This window comes from Ahaetulla prasina, chromosome 1, assembly GCF_028640845.1.
Source record: "Ahaetulla prasina isolate Xishuangbanna chromosome 1, ASM2864084v1, whole genome shotgun sequence".
Lineage (NCBI taxonomy): Eukaryota > Metazoa > Chordata > Lepidosauria > Squamata > Colubridae > Ahaetulla > Ahaetulla prasina.
The window spans coordinates 364,131,997-364,151,133 of record NC_080539.1 but is presented as its reverse complement, the minus strand read 5'-3'; the positions used below and the strand labels follow the sequence as shown (position 1 = coordinate 364,151,133).

Below are 19,137 nucleotides of genomic sequence, written 5' to 3'. Positions count from 1 at the left end.
TTCTGACTGGCCCCCATCTATTCTCTGCCTCCTAAGTCCCAGCTGATCAGGAAAAAAATGGAGATTTTACAGTATCCTTCCCCTGCCATGCCCACCAAGCCACGCCCACCAAGCCACACTCACAGAACCGGTAGTAAAAAATTCTGAAACCCACCACTGGATTTTACTAATAATTTCCATATTAGCATCTCTCTCTCTCTCTCTCTGAAACACCTGCAGATTTTACGCAAATTGACAGTTCTTCCTTCTTCTCTTTGAAATGATACTGATGTCACAGACAATAGTGATGTAAGAGTAAAACTGAAATCAAAAAAGCCAAGTTCAAGTTCCTTATATGTGTGTGTGTGTGTATAATTGTATTAAAATTTTTAAGAAGGAAGACAAAAACGAACGCAGACCGTTATAATTTAAGGAAAAGAAAAGAAGGAAAAAAACAAATCAGAGAGACAGCTAAAAGTTCAGGAAATGGGAGGAAGGAGGGGAAACGGGGACGCAGTAAAAGAAAAATAGAAAAAAATACAAAGAAGTAACTTTCAGTCTCCTTTGCAGCAGTTATAAGTACAACTACAAGTTTCTTTCTTACTCTGTGGTTGCTATATAAACTATTCTGCCTAATCATCAAAACTATAAATCAAGTTCCCATTTCCTTTCAGAACTCATAATTTTGAGTCAATTACTGTATCTCAGACTAATCTACCTGGCTAGGTTGTTATTTTTATGAGGGAAAAAAGATGAGTGACTCTCTTTAGTACATTCGCTCTAGGAACTGTTTTCGCCTTATTGGTTGAGCGGGGAGGGGAGGGGAGAATAACCTTTATTGTTATTTTTTACTGTGAGCACAGTGGCACGCATTAAAAATGAAATTATATTGCCTGCTCTCAAAAGAAAGTATATATCTAACCATAGACATACATAAGACTCATATACACATTCTTCGTACATACATACATATACATACCTACACACACATATATGTATATTATTTATTTATTTATTTATTTTGTCACAACATCATACAAAAAGATTATATAGTATATAAACATATATATGAGTAAATGTTAGAAGGTATAAGCATATATATATATAGGAAGAAGAAAAGAAAAACAATAGGACAGGAACAGTAGGCACGTTTGTGCGCTTATGCACACCCCTTATGTTCCTCTTAGGAATGGGGTGAGGTCAATAGTAGAAAGTTTTTGGATAAAACTTTTAGGATTATGGGAAGAGACCACAGAGTCAGGTAAAGTATTCCAAGCACTGATGATTCTGTTACAGAAGTCATATTTTCTGCAATCTAGATTAAAGCGGTTAACATTAAATTTAAATCTATTATATTATATATAATCACTGTCCATTTTGAATACATAGTGGAGAGAGGAAACTTGAGAGTTCACAAGGTTGATGCGATATGGAACAAAAACTGTAACTGAGTCTAGATATTCTGCTTCAGATACCACGAAACCCCTCCTAGAAGATAGCAAGGAAAACAGGTCATGAAGAGGATGTGAAGTGTCCCGGACAACTCCGAGTAACCTGCTCAAGCATCGCTTATATGCCAGATCCTGGATAGAAGGGAGTAAACTGCCTATAATCTTTTATGCCGTCCTCACCACTCTCTGCACCGCCTTCCTGTCCGAAGCAGTAATGCTTCCAAACCAGAGTGTAAAGCAATATGACAGGATGCTCTCAATCATCCCTCTATCAAAAGTGATAAGGACAGGGGGAGGAAGATGTACTTTTCTTATGCGACGCAGAAAATACAGGTGCTGCTGTGCCCACTTGAAATAATAATTTAACAAAGTTGGAAGGGACCTTGGAGATTGTTTAGTCCAACCCCCTGCTTAGGCAGGAAAACCTACACCACTTCAGACTCTTCAGGTTATCTAATTTCTTCTTAAAAACTTCCAGTGTTGGGAGCATTTACAACTTCTGGATGCAAGTTGTTCCACTGATTCATTGTTCTAACTGTCAGGAAATTTCTCCTTAGTTCTAGCTTGCTTCTCTCCCTGATTAATTTCCACCCATTGCTTCTTGTCCAGCCTTCAGGTGCTTTGGAGAATAGGTTGACTCCCTCTTCTTTGTGGCAGCCCCTGAGATATTGGAACACTGCTATCATGTCACCCCTAGTCCTTGTTTTCATAAGACTAGACATATCACCAATGATATGTCTAGTCTTATATGCCACCACATATCACCAGACAGATCTGATATGTCACCACATATCACCAGCTTCACCAGTGTTTCAATGGCTATGTTTTTATGCTGTATCCTGAACGAAGATTTTTTAAAAAACCAGATGTCAATTTTCCTTAGTCTTGGCTGGCACCTAATCTCTCTTAGGCTCAAGCCTGTGCCAGGATAAAGGTATTCTGGGCAGTGAGTTGAAAATTTTAGCAAGCTTATTTTTTTAACTGTCTTCTTGGCTCTTCTCTGAAAGAGAGAACCCAGCAAGCATTTTTCTCCGTGCACTGAGTGGTCAACCCAGGATGTGGTCTCTTTATTTTCAGTATCCTGCATAAACTCTTCAGGTTATGTTGCTTGATCATTGCATGATTCACCTTGTACCTGCTTACAGGCAAAGTCTTAAAGCCATAAAACCAATAATTAAATCAGTGAAAACCTGGACGGAGGAATCAGAATTAAAGCTACAGGCATGTTTTGACTGCACTGATTGGAATATTTTTAAAGATACCTCTGCAGACCTGGATGAACTCACAGATACTGTAACATCATATGTCAGCTTCTGTGAAGACCTATGTGTACCTACAAGGAACTTGCGAATACACAGTAATAACAAACCTTGGTTTACACCTAAACTTAAGCAGCTACGACATTCCAAAGAGGAAGCCTACAGAAAAGGTGATAAAATGCTGTACAATCAGGCCAGAAATGCACTAACAAGGAGATAAGAGCAGCAAAAGAAGCTACTCTGAAAAGCTAAAGAATCAATTTTCAGCAAATGAACCAGCAAACATGTGGAAAACTCTTAAAAATATCACCGGCTATGGCAAACCTCCTTCCCAGGCTGAAGGTAATCAACAACTGGCAGATGACCTGAATGAGTTTTACTGCAGGTTTGAAAGGAAACTACAGCCACCTATCTCCACAACCCCATCTCAGACACAGCAACAACAGCCAAGCCTCCTACAACTGACCCCATTTCATTGGGTTCACAACCCCTAGTGATCACAGAAAAGGAAGTGCAGGACCTATTTCACAGACAAAAGCCAGGAAAAGCTCCAGGCCCAGACAAGATAACTCCTTCTTGCTTAAAAGTCTGTGCTGACCAATTGGCCCCATCTTCACCCATATTTTCAATAAATCACTAGAGATGTGCTATGTTCCTTCTTGCTTCAAACGCTCTACCATCATCCCAGTGCCGAAGAAGCCCACCATCAAGGAACTGAATGACTACAGACCAGTTGCTCTAACATCTGTAGTCATGAAAACCTTTGAAAGGCTAGTGCTTTCCTACCTGAAAACCATCACGAATCCGCTTTTAGACCCCTTGCAATTTGCATACCGAGCAAATAGATCAACAGATGATGCTGTTAATATGGCTCTGCACTACATCCTACAACATCTTGAGTCTCCAAAGACCTATGCAAGGGTCCTCTTTGTAGACTTTAGTTCAGCATTCAATACCATCATTCCAGACATTCTTCTAACTAAGCTAAACCAGCTACAGGAACAGACTTGTAAGTGGATCACAAGCTTTCTAACAAACAGGAAGCAGCAGGTGAAGCTAAGCAAGATCACATCAAATACCTGTACAATTAGCACAGGGGCCCCCCAAGGCTGTGTGCTCTCCCCACTTCTCTTCTCTCTGTATACCAATGACTGCATCTCCAATGATCCATTTGTTAAGCTACTGAAGTTCGCAGATGACACAACAGTGATTGGTCTCATTCGAGACAATGACGAATCCGCATATAGACGAGAGGTCGAACGACTAGCCTTGTGGTGCAACCAAAACAATCTGGAACTGAACACACTCAAAACCGTAGAAATGGTGGTAGACTTTAGGAAAAACCCTTCCATACTTCCACCTCTCACAATACTTGACAACACAGTATCAACAGTAGAAACCTTCAAATTTCTGGGTTCTATCATATCGCAAGATCTCAAATGGACAGCTAACATCAAAACATCATTAAAAAGGACAACAAAGAATGTTCTTTCTGCGCCAACTCAGTAAGCTCAAACTGCCCAAGGAGCTGCTGATCCAATTCTACAGAGGAATTATTGAGTCTGTCATTTGCACCTCTATAACTGTCTGGTTCGGTTCTGCAACCCAACAAGAAAAACACAGACTTCAGAGGATAATTAGAACTGCAGAAAAAATAATTGCTACCAACTTGCCTTCCATTGAGGACCTGTATACTGCACGAATCAAGAAGAGGGCCGTGAAAATATTTGCAGATCCCTCGCATCCTGGACATAAACTGTTTCAACTCCTACCCTCAAAACGACGCTATAGAGCACTGCACACCAGAACAACTAGACACAAGAACAGTTTTTTCCCGAAGGCCATCACTCTGCTAAACAAATAATTCCCTCAACACTGTCAGACTATTTACTGAATCTGCACTACTATTAATCGTTTCATAGTTCCCATCACCAATCTCTTTCCACTTATGACTGTATGACTATAACTTGTTGCTGGCAATCCTTATGATTTATATTGATATATTGATCATCAATTGTGTTGTAAATGTTGTACCTTGATGAACGTATCTTTTCTTTTATGTACACTGAGAGCATATGCACCAAGACAAATTCCTTGTGTGTCCAATCACACTTGGCCAATAAAATTCTATTCTATTCTATTCTATTCTATTCTATTCTATTCTATTCTATTCTATTCTATTCTATTCTATTCTATTCTTGCAGCAACAGTGAAGGAACACAGGCTTTCGAACATGTCAGCTGCAAAGGACAAGCATTAGCCTGAACAAACTAAATTCAGAGTAAGGGCTGCAAAGAGGAAGTGTTTGTTTTACATTTATCTTGTACGTTAAATCGGACGCTGAGAAACATTGCTGATGATGGTGTTTACGGCTCTGATAAGACATTCTTGTAGAGATGCTGAGCTGTTATGCCTCGCTCACTCCCCCCACCGCAGCCGGGCCCCTCTTATCTCCTGCCAGACGCTGATAGTACAGAAGAATGTCCTGGCATGCCTCCAGCCCCCAGCCCTGGCACCATGCCCGGACAAACCGAACAAACAAACTTCCCTCCGATAGCATGTGCGCCTGAAGCCAGCCACAAGCTGGGATTACCAACAGCTGGAGATGAAACGATGCAATGGATAGATCCACGTTTCCGGAGAATGGAGAGGTGACGTCAGCAAAAGGAAGGGAGGGGCAGGCCTGGATAAGTGCTGAGTCATGGACCCACACCCCATGGCCTATATAAAGGATCTGCTTTCTGGCATTCTCTGAGTCAGGCAAAGTCTAATCTGGATTGCTGAAGTCACACCTTGGATTCCTGCCTGCCCTGAGGACTCTGATAGGACTTTGGCAGAGCTGCAGAGGCACGCTTGATACGGACTTCCCCGACTCGGCCGTCAGAGGAGGAGTGGGACACGACATGAGCCGAAATCTTTTCTATCCACCCTTGTTGATAAATAATTATACCTCATGAATTTCGGCATCCCCCTTGCAAGTCCCTGTCTCATTGATATTTGCTTTGTTTCAAGTTGCTGCCATTCCATGACTTTTTTCCAAAGTAATACAGATACTTCTCGACGTACAACCACAACTGGGACAGAATTCCCATTGCTAAGAGAAGCAGTTGTTAAGGGAAACATGCCCAATTTTAAGACCTATTGCTATGGTTGTTAAGTGAATCACTATGGATCAGTGCTGGGTTTCAATTTTTTTTACTACTGGTCTGTGGGTGTGGCTTGGTGGGCGTGGCTTGGTGGGCGTGGCAGAGGAAGGATATCGTAAAATCCCCATTCCCACTCCACTCCAGGGGAAGGTTACTGTAAAATCTCCATTCCCTCCCCAATTCAGGGGAAGGTTACTGTAAAATCTCCATTCCCACCCCAATCCAGGGAAAGGATACTGCAAAATCCCCATTTCCTCCCGATCAGCTGGGACTTGGGAGGCAGAGAATAGATGGGGGTGGGGCCAGTCAGAATTTTTACTACCGGTTCTCCGAACTACTCAAAATTTCTGCTACCGGTTCTCCAGAACTGGTCAGAACCTGCTGAAACCCACCTCTGCTATGGATGTTAAGTGAAGCACACAGTCATTAGGAAAATTTATTTATTTATTTATTTATTTAATTAAACTTTTATACCGCCCTTCTCCCAAAGGACTCAGGGTGGTGTACAGCCTACATTAAAACAATTAATATACAAACTAAAATAACAATTAAAAAACTTATTCAGTAAAGGCCGAAATTAAAACCGTCCAATTGACCATATAAAATACCCAATAAAATATTAAAATTGAAAAATTGAAAATTGAAAAATTTAAAAAATCAGGCCAGTCCCACTTGGATAAATAAATAAGTTTTCAATTCCCGGCGAAAGGTCCGAAGGTCGGGCAATTGACGTAAACCGGGGGGAAGTTCGTTCCAGAGAGTAGGTGCTCCCACAGAGAAGGCCCTTCCCCTGGGGGCCGCCAGCCGACACTGCTTGGCGGACGGCACCCTGAGAAGACCCTCTCTGTGAGAGCGTACGGGTCGGTGGGAGGCATGTGGTAACAGCAGGCGGTCCCGTAAGTACCCGGGCCCTAAGCCATGGAGCGCTTTAAAGGTGGTAACCAAAACCTTGAAGCGCACCCGGAAGACCACAGGTAGCCAGTGCAGACTGCGCAGGAGTGGTGTTACTCGGGAGCAACGTGGTGCTCCCTCAATCACCCGCGCAGCTTCCCTTGACTTTGCTTGTCTGAAGTCAGCTGGAAAGGTTGCAAATGGTGATCACATGGCCCTCTTGCCAAGGGCCTGAATTTTAATCATGTGATTGTAGGGACAGTCATAAATTTGACCCGTCATAAGTCGCTTTTTCCAGCATTGTCACAACTTCAAATGGGCACTAAATGAAAGGTTGTAACTCAAGGACAACCTACTGTACAGGGAGGAATGCCTAACAGATTTTATGCATCTTGAGGCTGCTTCAGATGGTGTCAGAATAGAAGTAAAAAGCTACCTAATTGGTGATAAGTTTCCGGACTAATAAGCTGTGGTCTAATTTTTAAATGTCTTGGCATTTTGACAGTGATTACAAATTAACCTGGAAAGAATAATTGCAAATTCACCTGGACAGAGAACCAATCAGAAACGGGCTTTCCAGAATTCGGATAACATGATCCAATGAGAAAATAGTTCTATGAAAAATACCGTACAGGAGTTTAGCCAATTATTGCTAGTCACATCTGCTGGTCATAGATGCCAGTGAAGTATCAGGAGACCAAATTCTTAAACTATGGTTTATTAGCGTAGAAGCCATCCCCATTGGATTGACACTAGCTGTGAAAGCCTGCATCAATTTACAGGAGTACAGTGGGGTTCTTGATGTCTATGGAGATTCTCAGTCATCCAGGTCATGGTTGTCCCAAAGGTGCTTTTTCAAGAGGCAGCTGGACTTTCTGGTTTTTCTTTGAAGATGTTTCGCTTCTCATCCAAGAAGCTTCTCTGAAAAGCTGAAGAAACTTCTTGGATGAGAAGCGAAACGTCTTTAAAGAAAAACAAAGCGCCTCTTGAAAAAGCACCTTTGGGACAGGTAGGTCTTGACTTATGACCAGAATTTGCATTGCTAAGCAAGGCAGACGTTAAGTTATGCCTGATTTTGCAAACTTTTTTGTCATGTTTCTAAATGAATCACTGCAGTTGTCAAGTATATCGTTCAGTTGTTAAGCAAATTCAGCTTCTTCCCCCATTGACTTTTCTTGTTGGAAGCCAGCTGGGAAGGTTGCAAATAGAATAGAATAGAATAGAATTTTATTGGCCAAGTGTGATTGGACACACAAGGAATTTGTCTTGGTGGATAGGCTCTCAGTGTACATAAAAGAAAAGATACGTTCATCAAGGTACAACATTTACAACACAAATGATGGTCAATATAAATCATAAGGATTGCCAACAACAAAGTTACAGTCATACAGTCATAAGTGGAAAGAGATTGGTGATGGGGAACTATGAGACGATTAATAGTAGTGCAGATTTAGTAAATAGTTTGACAGTGTTGAGGGAATTATTTGTTTAGCAGAGTGATGGCCTTCGGGAAAAAACTGATCATGAAACCTTAGGATGCAGCAACCATAATAAATTGCATGCGGGTTGCCAAGCAACCCAATTTTGATCCCGTCACCATGGAGATGCTGTAATGGTTATAAGTGTGAGGGCCAGTTGTAAGTCATTTTTTCACTGCCATTGTAATTTCAAACAGTTACTAAATAAATGGTCATAAGTCAAGGACTCCCTGTATTGTTACTTGTTAAGGTCTGTCTTAATTCAGTCTCACTCATCATTACCTAGCCACATTCCTCCAATTTTCTTGCTATCTCCAATTTTCTTACTAAGTCCTGCCTGTCAAAGTTTGCTGATCTTTTCGTGCCTTTTTCTATCCTCAGAAAGAAAAAAGTTGTCAACGCAAGGAAGGGAAACACCCTTCTAATTTTAAGGAACTGATCCAGGATATGAGTCTATTACCTATTTTTGAGAAGTCTGTGTTCTAAAAACCAGAAGAGCGTAATAGCAGTGGCACTTAGATTTCCATACCGCTTCACAGAGCTTTTCGCACCTCTTTAAGCGGTTTACAGAGTCGACATATTGCCCCCAAATAATCTGGCTCCTCATTTTACCAACCTCTGAAGGATGGAAGGCTGAGTCAACCCTGAGCCTGTGAGTTTAACTGTTACAACGTCCTTCCTGTTGAAGACTACTTCAGCTTCAATCACAACAATACACGAGCACACGACAGATTTAAGCTTAATGTGAACCGCTCCAATCTTGATTGCAGAAAATATGACTTCAGTAACAGAGTTGTTAATGCCTGGAATGCACTACCAGACTCTGTGGTCTCTTCCCGAAATCCCCAAAGCTTTAACCAAAAACTATCTACTATTGACCTCACCCCATTCCTAAGAGGTCTGTAAGGGGCGTGCATAAGAGCACCAACGTGCCTACCGTTCCTGTCCTAATGTTCCCTTTGATTGTATCCAATTTCATATAGAATCGAACGCCTGACAGTTGGCAGAGTTTGTCTGAAATACTGCATTCTAGCCATTGCGCCACCACGGTTCTGAAGATACGTTTCTATACAGTCAAGATTTAATTACAACTTACAACCATTTGTTTAGTACCATTAGAAGTTACAATGGCACTGAAAAAAGTGACTGTTGATCATTTTTCACAAGTAGACCATAGCAGCATTCCTGTGTGATCAAAATTCAGACGCTCGGCAACTGACTGGTATTTATGACAGTTGCAGAACCTGGGGGTTGTATGATCACTATTTGTAACTTTCCCAGCTGACGTCCGTCAAGCAAAGTCAAGAGGAGAAGAAGCCAGATTCGCTTATCACTGATAGTGATTCCCTTAACCAGTGTGGCAAGAAAAGTTGTAAAATGGAGCAAAGCTCACTTCGCAATGGTCTTGCTTAGCCACAGAAATTTTGGGCTCAGTGGTGGTCGTAAGTCAAGGACTACCTTTGGGAAGCCTACAGATTGAATGCGTTTTCAATCACTCTCTTTAGTCCCCCTATAGATCATTCTCTTTCTTTTATCAATCACTTTTCTTTTTCTTTTCGATCATATTCCATTTGTTTGTTGTGCCTCGCTCGCCCCCCTCTTCGCAGCCGGGCCCCTCTCGTCTCCTGCCAGACGCTGATAGTGCAGAAGAATGTCCTGGCATGCCTCCAGCCCCCAGTCCTGGCACCATGCCCGGACAGACCAAGCAACACGAATGGCCTGACATGCCTCCAGCCCCCAGTCCTGGCACCATGCCCGGACAAACGGAGCAGCTGGGCCCCTCCCCCACAGCATGTGAGCCTGGGGAGTGTGAAGCCAGTCACGAGCTGGAATTACCGGCAGCTGGAGGCTGGAGGGACCCACGCTTCCGGAGAGTGGAGAGGCGACGTCAGCAAAAGGAAGGGAGGGGCAGGCCTGGATAAGTGCTGAGTCATGGAGCCTCACCCCATATAAAGGATCTATATAAAGCCTATATAAAGGATCTGCTTTCTGGCATTCTTTGAGTCTAAATTCAAAGGCAAAGGCAAAGTCTAAATTGGATTGCTGAAGTCACATCCTGGTCTCCTGCCTGCCCTGAGAACTCTGACAGAACTTTGGCAAAGCTGCAGAGGCACGATTGATACGGACTTCCCCGACCCGGCCGTCAGAGGAGGAGTGGGACACGACATTGTTTTAATCACTATAACACATCTACTTTTTTCACTGACACAGCGAAAATCAAATCCGACCTTCTTTTGTTTTTGTGAGTGCTCTGTGCCTTGCTGTGAAATCAAAGAACAATCAAAATAAAAGACAAGAGACGTCAGGAATTTCCTGAAAGACTTCACAAAGGCCGATGGGCTTGGCTGACATACCTGTGTTTCAGTTCTTCATAGGGCAGAGTCACCAAATAGTATGACTCTTTTCTTTTACTTCTGATTGGGCCCAGTTGCATCCTCTTTGCCTTTTAGGGCTAATGACACCCTCCCATCTCCCATTCTGCCCTCTCTGTTTCCTCTAAATTACTCAGATCCTGTTTCACCTGCAGGACTCTGAGTTCCGACAAAGCACAGTATCTTCTCAGTCTCCTTTGGATGGCAACTCCCCGATTTTGGGAGTTGAAGTCCACAAGTCTTAAAGTTGCCAAGGTTGGAGAGCCCTGTTCCAGTCCAACCCCGTGCTCAAGACCCTATCCCAGCGATGGCTAACCTTTTTTCCTCGGGTGTCAAAAGCACACGCACATGTGTCCACACCCATAACACAATGTCCCCCATGCACGCTCTGCCCCCCTGCGCATGCGTGCACAATCTCCCCCCGTACTGCCCTGCCCGCCCTGCGCAGGCATGGGTGACCACTCGTGCTCCTCTACCCGCTTGTGCCCCATTTGGGCCTAGCAGGCCTCCCTGAAGCCTCTGGAGGTCGGAAATGGCACATTTCCAGACTTCCGGTAGGCCTGTTTTTCACCCTCCGGAGTGTCCAGAGGCTTTCCTGGAGCCTCCAGGAGGGCAAAAACAGCCTCCCCCGGCCCTCCAGAGGCCAGAAACTGCCCGTTTCTGGACTTCCAGTTGGCCCGTTTTTCGCCCTCCCTCCATGCCTCCATGCGAGCCCTGTACTTACCTGCCATCCAAAACTGAACACATTGAAACTCATGGGAGGGGCAGGACAGCATGGGCATATGTGCGTATCTCCCGCATGCGCAGCAGAGACCTGAAAATCAGCTGGCCAGCAGGAGGCACACGTGCATGCGCAGTGGAGCTGATCTAGGGCGGCGGCTAGCACGCCTGCAGAAATGGCTCCGCATGCCACCTGTGGTACGCATGCCATAGGTTCACCATCACGGTCCTATCCCGTTCCTGACAAATGACTACCCAATCTCTTCTTAAAAAGCTCCAGTGATGGAGGACCCACAATTTTCAAGAGGAAAGCTGTTCTACCCATTAATGGTTCTCATTGCCAGGAGTTTTCTCCTTAGCTGTAGGTTGGATCCAGGGGTGAAACGTAAAATTTACTACCAGTTCTGTCGGCGTGGCTTGGTGGGGGAGAGTAATGTGACTGGGTGGGCGGGGCCAACTTTTTTTTTTTTACTTTTAAAAGCTTTTTTTCTACAACCTCTTCGGCCGAGGTTGTAAAAATGCTTTTAAAAGCCTGTGCTGATCAGGGAACTCAGCTGGGATCGCCGGAGGTAAAAAAGCTTTTTCTGACGATCCCAGCTGAGCCGCACGATCATCAGAGGCTTTTTTTTTACTTTTAAAAGCATTTTTTTGACCGAAGAAAAAACGCTTTTAAAAGTAAAAAAAGAAGAAACCTCTGATGATTGCACAGCTCAGCTGGGGCAGATGGGGGGGCAGGGATTTTTGCTACCGGTTCTCCGAACCACCCGCCGCCATTGCTACCGGATCAGGCAATCCGGTCCAAACCGGGAGCATTTCACCCCTGGTTGGATCTCTTGTTGACAAATTTCCATCCATTGCTTCTTCTCCTGCCTTCAGGTGCTTTGGAGACTAGGATGATCCCCTCATCTTTGTGGAAACCTCTGAGATATTGGAATACTGTTATCATGTCACTCCTTCTCTTCGCTCGACTAGACATATCCAGCAATCATTCTTTATGTGTTTTAGCCTCCAGCTCCCTAATCATCTCTCTCTGCACTCTGAGTCTCAACATCTTTTCTGTATCGTGGTGACCAAAACTGGATGCAGTATTCCAAGCATGATCTTACCAAAGCGGTACTAACACTTCACATGACCTCCCTGTTGAGCAGCCTAAGGCTGCATTGGATTTTTTGGCATCTTGCTCTGTTGTTTCTCTGTTTTCAGAGCTGTTCCTCATAAGGTTGCCATTCATAGCACGTCAATGCAGGGCATCCCTCACCGGTTTCTATTCTAGAACTGTGTTTCTCAACTTCAGTAACTTTAAGATGTGTGGACTTTAACTCTCACATCTTCACTGAGAACTGAGAAGGATGAAGGTATAGATCAGGGGTGCCAAGCTCAAGGTCTGCACCCTGCCGGCCCAAACGGAGCACGGGGGCGGGGAGTGCACAGGACCACACCATGCCCCGTTTTGGCCGGCAGAATGCTGCAGGAGGCATCTATTCCATCTCCTCCCAACCAGCTGGCCTGCAGCGAACTACAATGCTGATCCGGCCCTCGAAGAAATCCAACTTGACACCCCTGGTATAGATGACCGGATGTGTCTAAGAGAGACTCAGAATCCTAGCTAATCAAACCTCTATCTATCACAATAGGGTTAGAATTATATTTTGTGGCCAGGTAGGTAAGTATTGGCTGGTTATAAGTATACTGTAGAATCAAGTGAACCGGGGTGAAATGTAAAATTTGTTACTACCGGTTCTTTGGGTGTGGCTTGGTGGGGGGAGGAAATGTGACTGGGTGGGCGTGGCCAACTTTTTTTTTTTTTTACTTTTAAAAGAATTTTTTCTACAACCTCTTTGGCCGAAGAGGTTGTAGAAAAAATGCTTTCAAAGGGTTCTGACGATCCCAGGTGAGCCGCACGATCATCAGAGGCTTTTAAAAAAAAACTTTTAAAAGCATTTTTTCGGCCGAAGAAAAAATGCTTTTAAAAGTAAAAAAAACCTCTGATGATCATGCGGCTCAGCTGGGCATGGAGGGGGGGAAGGGGGAGAAGAGATTTTTGCTACCGCTTCTCCAAACCACCAGCTGCCATCACTACCGGATGAAGCGATCCGGTCCGAACCGGGAGCATTTCACCCCTGAAGTGAACCCGTGGTGGGCCGTGGTGGCTCAGGCTGTAAGATAGCCTGTTATTAAAACACAGCAGCCTGCAATTACTGCAGGCTCGAATCCCACCAGGCCCAAGGTTGACTCAGCCTTCCATCCTTTATAAGGTAGGTAAAATGAGGACCCAGATTGTTGGGGGGGCAATAAGTTGACTTTGTAAATATACAAATAGAATGAGACTATTGCCTTACACACTGTAAGCCGCCCTGAGTCTTCGGAGAAGGGTGGAATATAAATGTAAATTTAAAAACAAACCAAAAAAACCCATTTATAAATCATTTAAAGTTATTTAATAAAATTCCATTCATTTCATTTCAAAGTTAACCAATTGCCTTCTCAGTGGTGGCCCCTGCCTTCTGGAACAATCTTCCCTCAATACATGGTTGACTCAAAACTTTCCTCCAAGCATTTGGGCCAAGATGAGTAGAGGTCCAATTGGTTGAGTTACAATATATTTTCAATCAATCAATCAATCAGAATAGAGCTGGAAGAGACCTTGAAGGTCTTCTAGTCCAATCTCCTACTGAAGCAGGAGACCTTATACCCAGGGGTGGGTTCCAAATCCCATCGCTACCTGTTTGCTCGTATGTGTGCGCTCACGCACACAGCACTTCTGCACATGCGCAGAAGCATCTGGGCGGGTGGGCAGAGCCTCCCGCCACTACCAGTTCTCCCGATCCGGTGTGAACCGGTAGCAACCCAGCACTGCCTGTACCATTTCAGAGAAGTGGCTGTCCAGTCTCTTCCTAAACACCTCCAGTGTAGGAGCACCCACAATTTCTAAAGTCAAGCCATTCCACTGGTAATTGTTCTTACCATTAAGAAATTTCTCCTTAATTCATTGATTCATTTTAATTACAGTAGTTCCTTAATTAATGTTAAGACTTGTTACCATTTTTTTATTATTTTTTATTATTTATTTATTATTATTATTATTTATTCATGCCAGGTGCTGTTTTCCTCTGTGTCTCTTGTTAATTTTTGTACTCAGCTCAAAGTGATGTTGTTGATTGGGTGATCTTATAAATACATAAACAAATTACTGCCCTTTATCTATTACTGCCCTTTAACCTATTTATTTCGGATGGCTGGACTAGCTTGATTTTTATCTGTAATTTTAATTGAATGTGATGGGTTTTTAAATTTTTGTAATTTTATGGGGGTGTTTATTATTTTAATTTTTGGGCTAATTTAAATCAGTTTTTTAAGGGTTGTTTTAATTATTGTGTATGTCTGTATTTTATCTGCCTGTTCACCGCCCTGAGTCCTTCGGGAGAAGGGCGGTATACAAATTAAAATATTATTATTATTATTATTATTATTATTATTATTATTATTATTATTATTATTATTATTATTATTATTATTATTATTATTATTATCTCCCCTACATTCCACCTGGCAGTGATATCTCAAAGACATATAAACAAAAGGAAAAAAAGAAAAGTGTCTCATAACCAGAAAAAGGGGTGGGTGGTTTTTTGTTTTTTTTTGTGAGAGCAAGTTGAAAAAAACTAGTAAAGATTTCCCCAAAATAAATATTGTATGCCACCCAGAGTCATTTTCTTATGAGATGGACAGCTGTACAATTGACCTTCTGACAAGCAAAATCAATGGGGAAGCCAGATTCACTTAGTAACGGGGTTACTAAACTCAACTGCAATGTTTCACTTAACAACTGGGGCAAGAAAGGTCATAAAATGGGGCAACATTCACTTAGCAAATGTCTCACTTAACAGCAGCAATGTTGGGCTCAATTGTGGTTGTAAGTCGAGGACTACCTGTAAAAATAATGGGATTTCTCGTATAACCATGATGGCGAACCTACGGCACGCATGCCAGAGGTGGCACACTCTGTGGACACGCATGCCGTCGCCAGCTGCTCTTCCAAGTTCCGTCGCACGAATGCATGCTGTACAGCCGATCCGCCGTGTATGTGCGCGGGGGCCAGCTGCTCTCTTCCGCTTCGGCATGCGCTCCAGTTTCGGCACTTGGTGCTGAAAATTACTTGAATCCCACCACTGCTCTATGCTTTAGCAGACTAAGAAAGATACTCAGAGATGATTCACACTCTGGTCAGTGTCTCGTCACACTTCTACCATCAGGCAGAAGACATCAAAGCATACCGAGGCGGAACAAATAGGTTTAGAAATAGTTTCTATCCTTGGGCTGTCAGACTCTTAAACACAACCACAATCACTCCACGTTCATGCGGAAATGTATGACTGGTTTTTCTTTTTCTTTCTTTTTCTTTTTCCCCCTAATTACTTGCATAGGGATTATTCTTTATAGTATTTATGTTGTTTGTGTTTTTTGTCATGGACTGCACCAGTGAGGCTAAAACCAGTTTCGTTGTATACATGATGTACAATGACAATAAAGCCTATACTATACTATACATCCAACCACGATGTAAAAAAGATGTTGAGACTCTAGAAAGTGTGCATAGAAGAGCAACAAAGATGATTAGGGGACTGGAGGCTAAAACACATGAAGAACGGTTGCAAGAACTTGGTATGTCTAGTTTAATGAAAAGAAGGACTAGGGGAGACACGATAGCAGTCTTCCAATATCTCAGGGGTTGCCACAAAGAAGAGGGAGTCAAGTTATTCTCCAAAGCACCTGAGGATACAACAAGAAGTAACAGGTGGAAACTAATCAAGGAGAGAAGCAATTTAGAACTAATAAGAAATTTCCTGACAATTAGAACAATTAATTAGTGGAACAACTTGCCTCCAGAAATTGTGAATGCTCCAACATTGGAAGTTATTAAGAAGAGATTGGATAACCATTTGTCTGAAGTGGTATAGGGTTTCCTGCCTGAGCAGGAGGTTGGACTAGAAGACCTCCAAGGTCCCTTCCAATTCTTCTATTCTATTCTATTCTATTCTATTCTATTCTATTCTATTCTATTCTATTCTATTCTATTCATGGCATTTCACTCTCCATTTAGCACTAGCGCTTAGACATATATCGCTTCACAGTGCTTTTACAGCCTTCTCTAAGCAGTTTACAGAGTCAGCCTCTTGCCCCCAACAATCTGGGTCCTCATTTTACGCACCTTGAAAGGATGGAAGGCTGAGTCAGCCTTGAGCCAGTGAGATTTGAACTGCCGAACTGCAGCTAGCAGGCAGCTTGCAGTACTACACTCTAATCACTCTGCCACCTTGGCTCTCTTTCAGTATATAATCCTTCAAAACAAAGAGGTATTCCTACTACTTATTCTCTTTTATTAAATTCTAGAGGCAAACTCCTGGAAGGTCTCACTATTCACTCATTCAACTCGCCAATGTACGAAAAGCAAAGCAATTCAGAATAAGAAACAAAACTTACAGCAACTCAACATGAAGAACAGATTAAAACCAGAGGTGCCGAATAAAAGCTCTCTTTCCAAAACCTGAAGATTTTCAAAGGTTAAAAGAGGGGGAAATTTTTACTACAAATGCAATTTTGGTTAAAAAAAAAATCTGCAAGGGATAAAAGTTACAGGTAATCCTCAATTTATGACCACAATTGAGCCCAACGTTTCTATTGCTAAACAAGGCAGTTGTTAAATGAGTCAAGTCCATGTTTTATGACTTTTTTGGCATTGTTGTTAAGCGAATCTCTGCCATTGTTATGTGAATCATGCAATCATTAAGTGAATCTGGCTTCTCCCATTGACTTTAGATTTTTCAGAAGCTCTCTAGAACAGGGGTCTCCAACCTTGGCAACTTTAAAACTTGTGGACTTCAACTCCCAGAGTTCCTTAGCCAGCTTTGCTGGCTGAGGAACTCTGGGAGTTGAAGTCCACAAGTCTTAAAGTTACTAAGGTTGGAAACCCCTGCTCTAGAAAGGTTTCAAGTGACAATCCCAGCACCCCAGGAAGCTGTAACCATCATAAATACATGCCATTTGCCAAACACCTGAAATCTGATCACATGACTGTGGAGAATGCTGCAACAGTCATAAGTGTGAGAACTGGCCATACGTCACTTTTTTTAGTGCTGCTGTAATTTGAATGGTCATTAAATGAATGGTTATATGGAGTGGTGCGTTGGCCTAGAGATTAGAAGACTGTGAGTTTGATCCTAGGTAGCGGCAGATATTTCTCTCTCTGGGCACACTGAGAATACATCTGCTGGATAAAACTCTGCATTGGCAACAGGAAGGGCATCCGGCCATTGAAACACTCTGCTAGCTCCATTCAGTTGCCCAGGCTCCACCCCCACAAGGGATTATGGGGCCGTTAGAAGAAGATGGTGATTAAAAGAACCAGGTATGTTGGCTATAACTCCATCCATTCCAGTCTGAGCAAAGAAAAAATGATTGATCACTAATGTAATCCAGAGTTACTTTCTCATGGATAAAATCTCTTTTTTTTCCTCTCTCTTCTCTCTTAAAGGGCAGCAAGGAACGTTTTCATTGGCAAAGCCACAATGTCAAACAGAGCGGGGTGGATGACATGGTCTTGCTCTCCAAAATTCATGAAGATGCCATCGTTGAAAACCTGAAGAAACGTTACATGGATGATTATATTTTCGTATCCTTTTATCCTTATTTTAAAAGTGGGGGGGAAATGATGGGGGGGGGATATTGAAAGGATCAATTGAGTACGTTTGATCAGAAAAAGCCTTTCGTTCGTTCAACCATTCTTACAGCTGTAATGGAGCCTGCCTGCTTTTGCAGCTGTTGTTAGGGTTAGGATTAGGATTATGGGCACATGACTGCAGGATGCTGCAAACCGCCATAAATGCAGGCTGGTTGCCAGGCATCTGAAATGCGGTCATGTGATCACAGGAGCAGCAGCCATTGGAATGGCAGAACTGGGTTATAAGTACCTAGAGCCGTGGTGGCGCAGTGGTTATGTTGTGACTCGTCCTCCCTCCTCTCCTCAGCCGGGCCCCTCCCGTCTCCAACCGGGCCTTTTATCAGACTCCGAGTCTGATAATGAAGATGAACGGCCTGTCATGACTGCAGCCCCCGGCCCTGGCCCCATGCCCAGAGAGGATTCAAGGAGTGAAAGGAGAAGCCCAATAAGTGTCACTCATACAGCGTGTATTCCTTTGGCTCAGCCTTCAGAGCAGGAAGCCAGCCAGGTGGTGGAATTACCCGGGCCTACTCCCTCTGACTCCTCCCTTTCCCAGACGCTGACAGCAGATCCAGCTGAAGACAATTCAGTTTGGGTGGACCCTCGCTTCCGAAGATCTGAGAGGCAACGCCAGCAGAAGGAAGGGTGGGGCAGGCCTGGATAAATGCTGAGTCATGGAGCCACACTCCACAGCCTATATAAAGGACCTGCTTTTGGCATTCCAACCTTGAGTCAAGCAAAGTCTTATCTAGTTTGCTGATATCGGATCCTATCGCTGAAGTCACAACTTGGACTCCTGCCTGCCCTGATAAACCTCGAAGGAACTTGGCAAGCTGCAGAGGCTTCGTTGCCAAGTTTGTTACGGACTTCCTTGACTCGTTCGTCAGAGCGGGAGTGGGACACGACAGGTTAGAATGCAGTACTGCAGGCTACTTCTGCTGACTGCTGGCTGCCTGCAATTCGAGTCTCACCAGGCTCAAGGTTGACTCAGCCTTCCATCCTTCCGAGGTTGGTAAACTGAGTACCCACATTGTTGGGGGCAATATGCTGACTCTGTAAACTGCTTAGAGAGGGCTATAAAGCACTGTGAAGTGGTATATAAGTCTAAGTGCTATTGTTATAT

At 43.4% G+C, this 19,137-nt stretch overlaps 1 protein-coding gene across 1 annotated transcript in view; it reads left to right on the top strand.

The window, feature by feature from the left end:
• MYO1F (myosin IF) overlaps positions 1 to 19,137 on the top strand; it is a 102,981-nt gene that overhangs the window by 22,960 nt on the left and 60,884 nt on the right. The window contains exon 2 of the mRNA XM_058163415.1: positions 17,829 to 17,966. Within this exon, the coding sequence (XP_058019398.1) occupies positions 17,829 to 17,966 (138 nt within the window). The remainder of the gene's footprint in view (positions 1 to 17,828; positions 17,967 to 19,137) is intronic.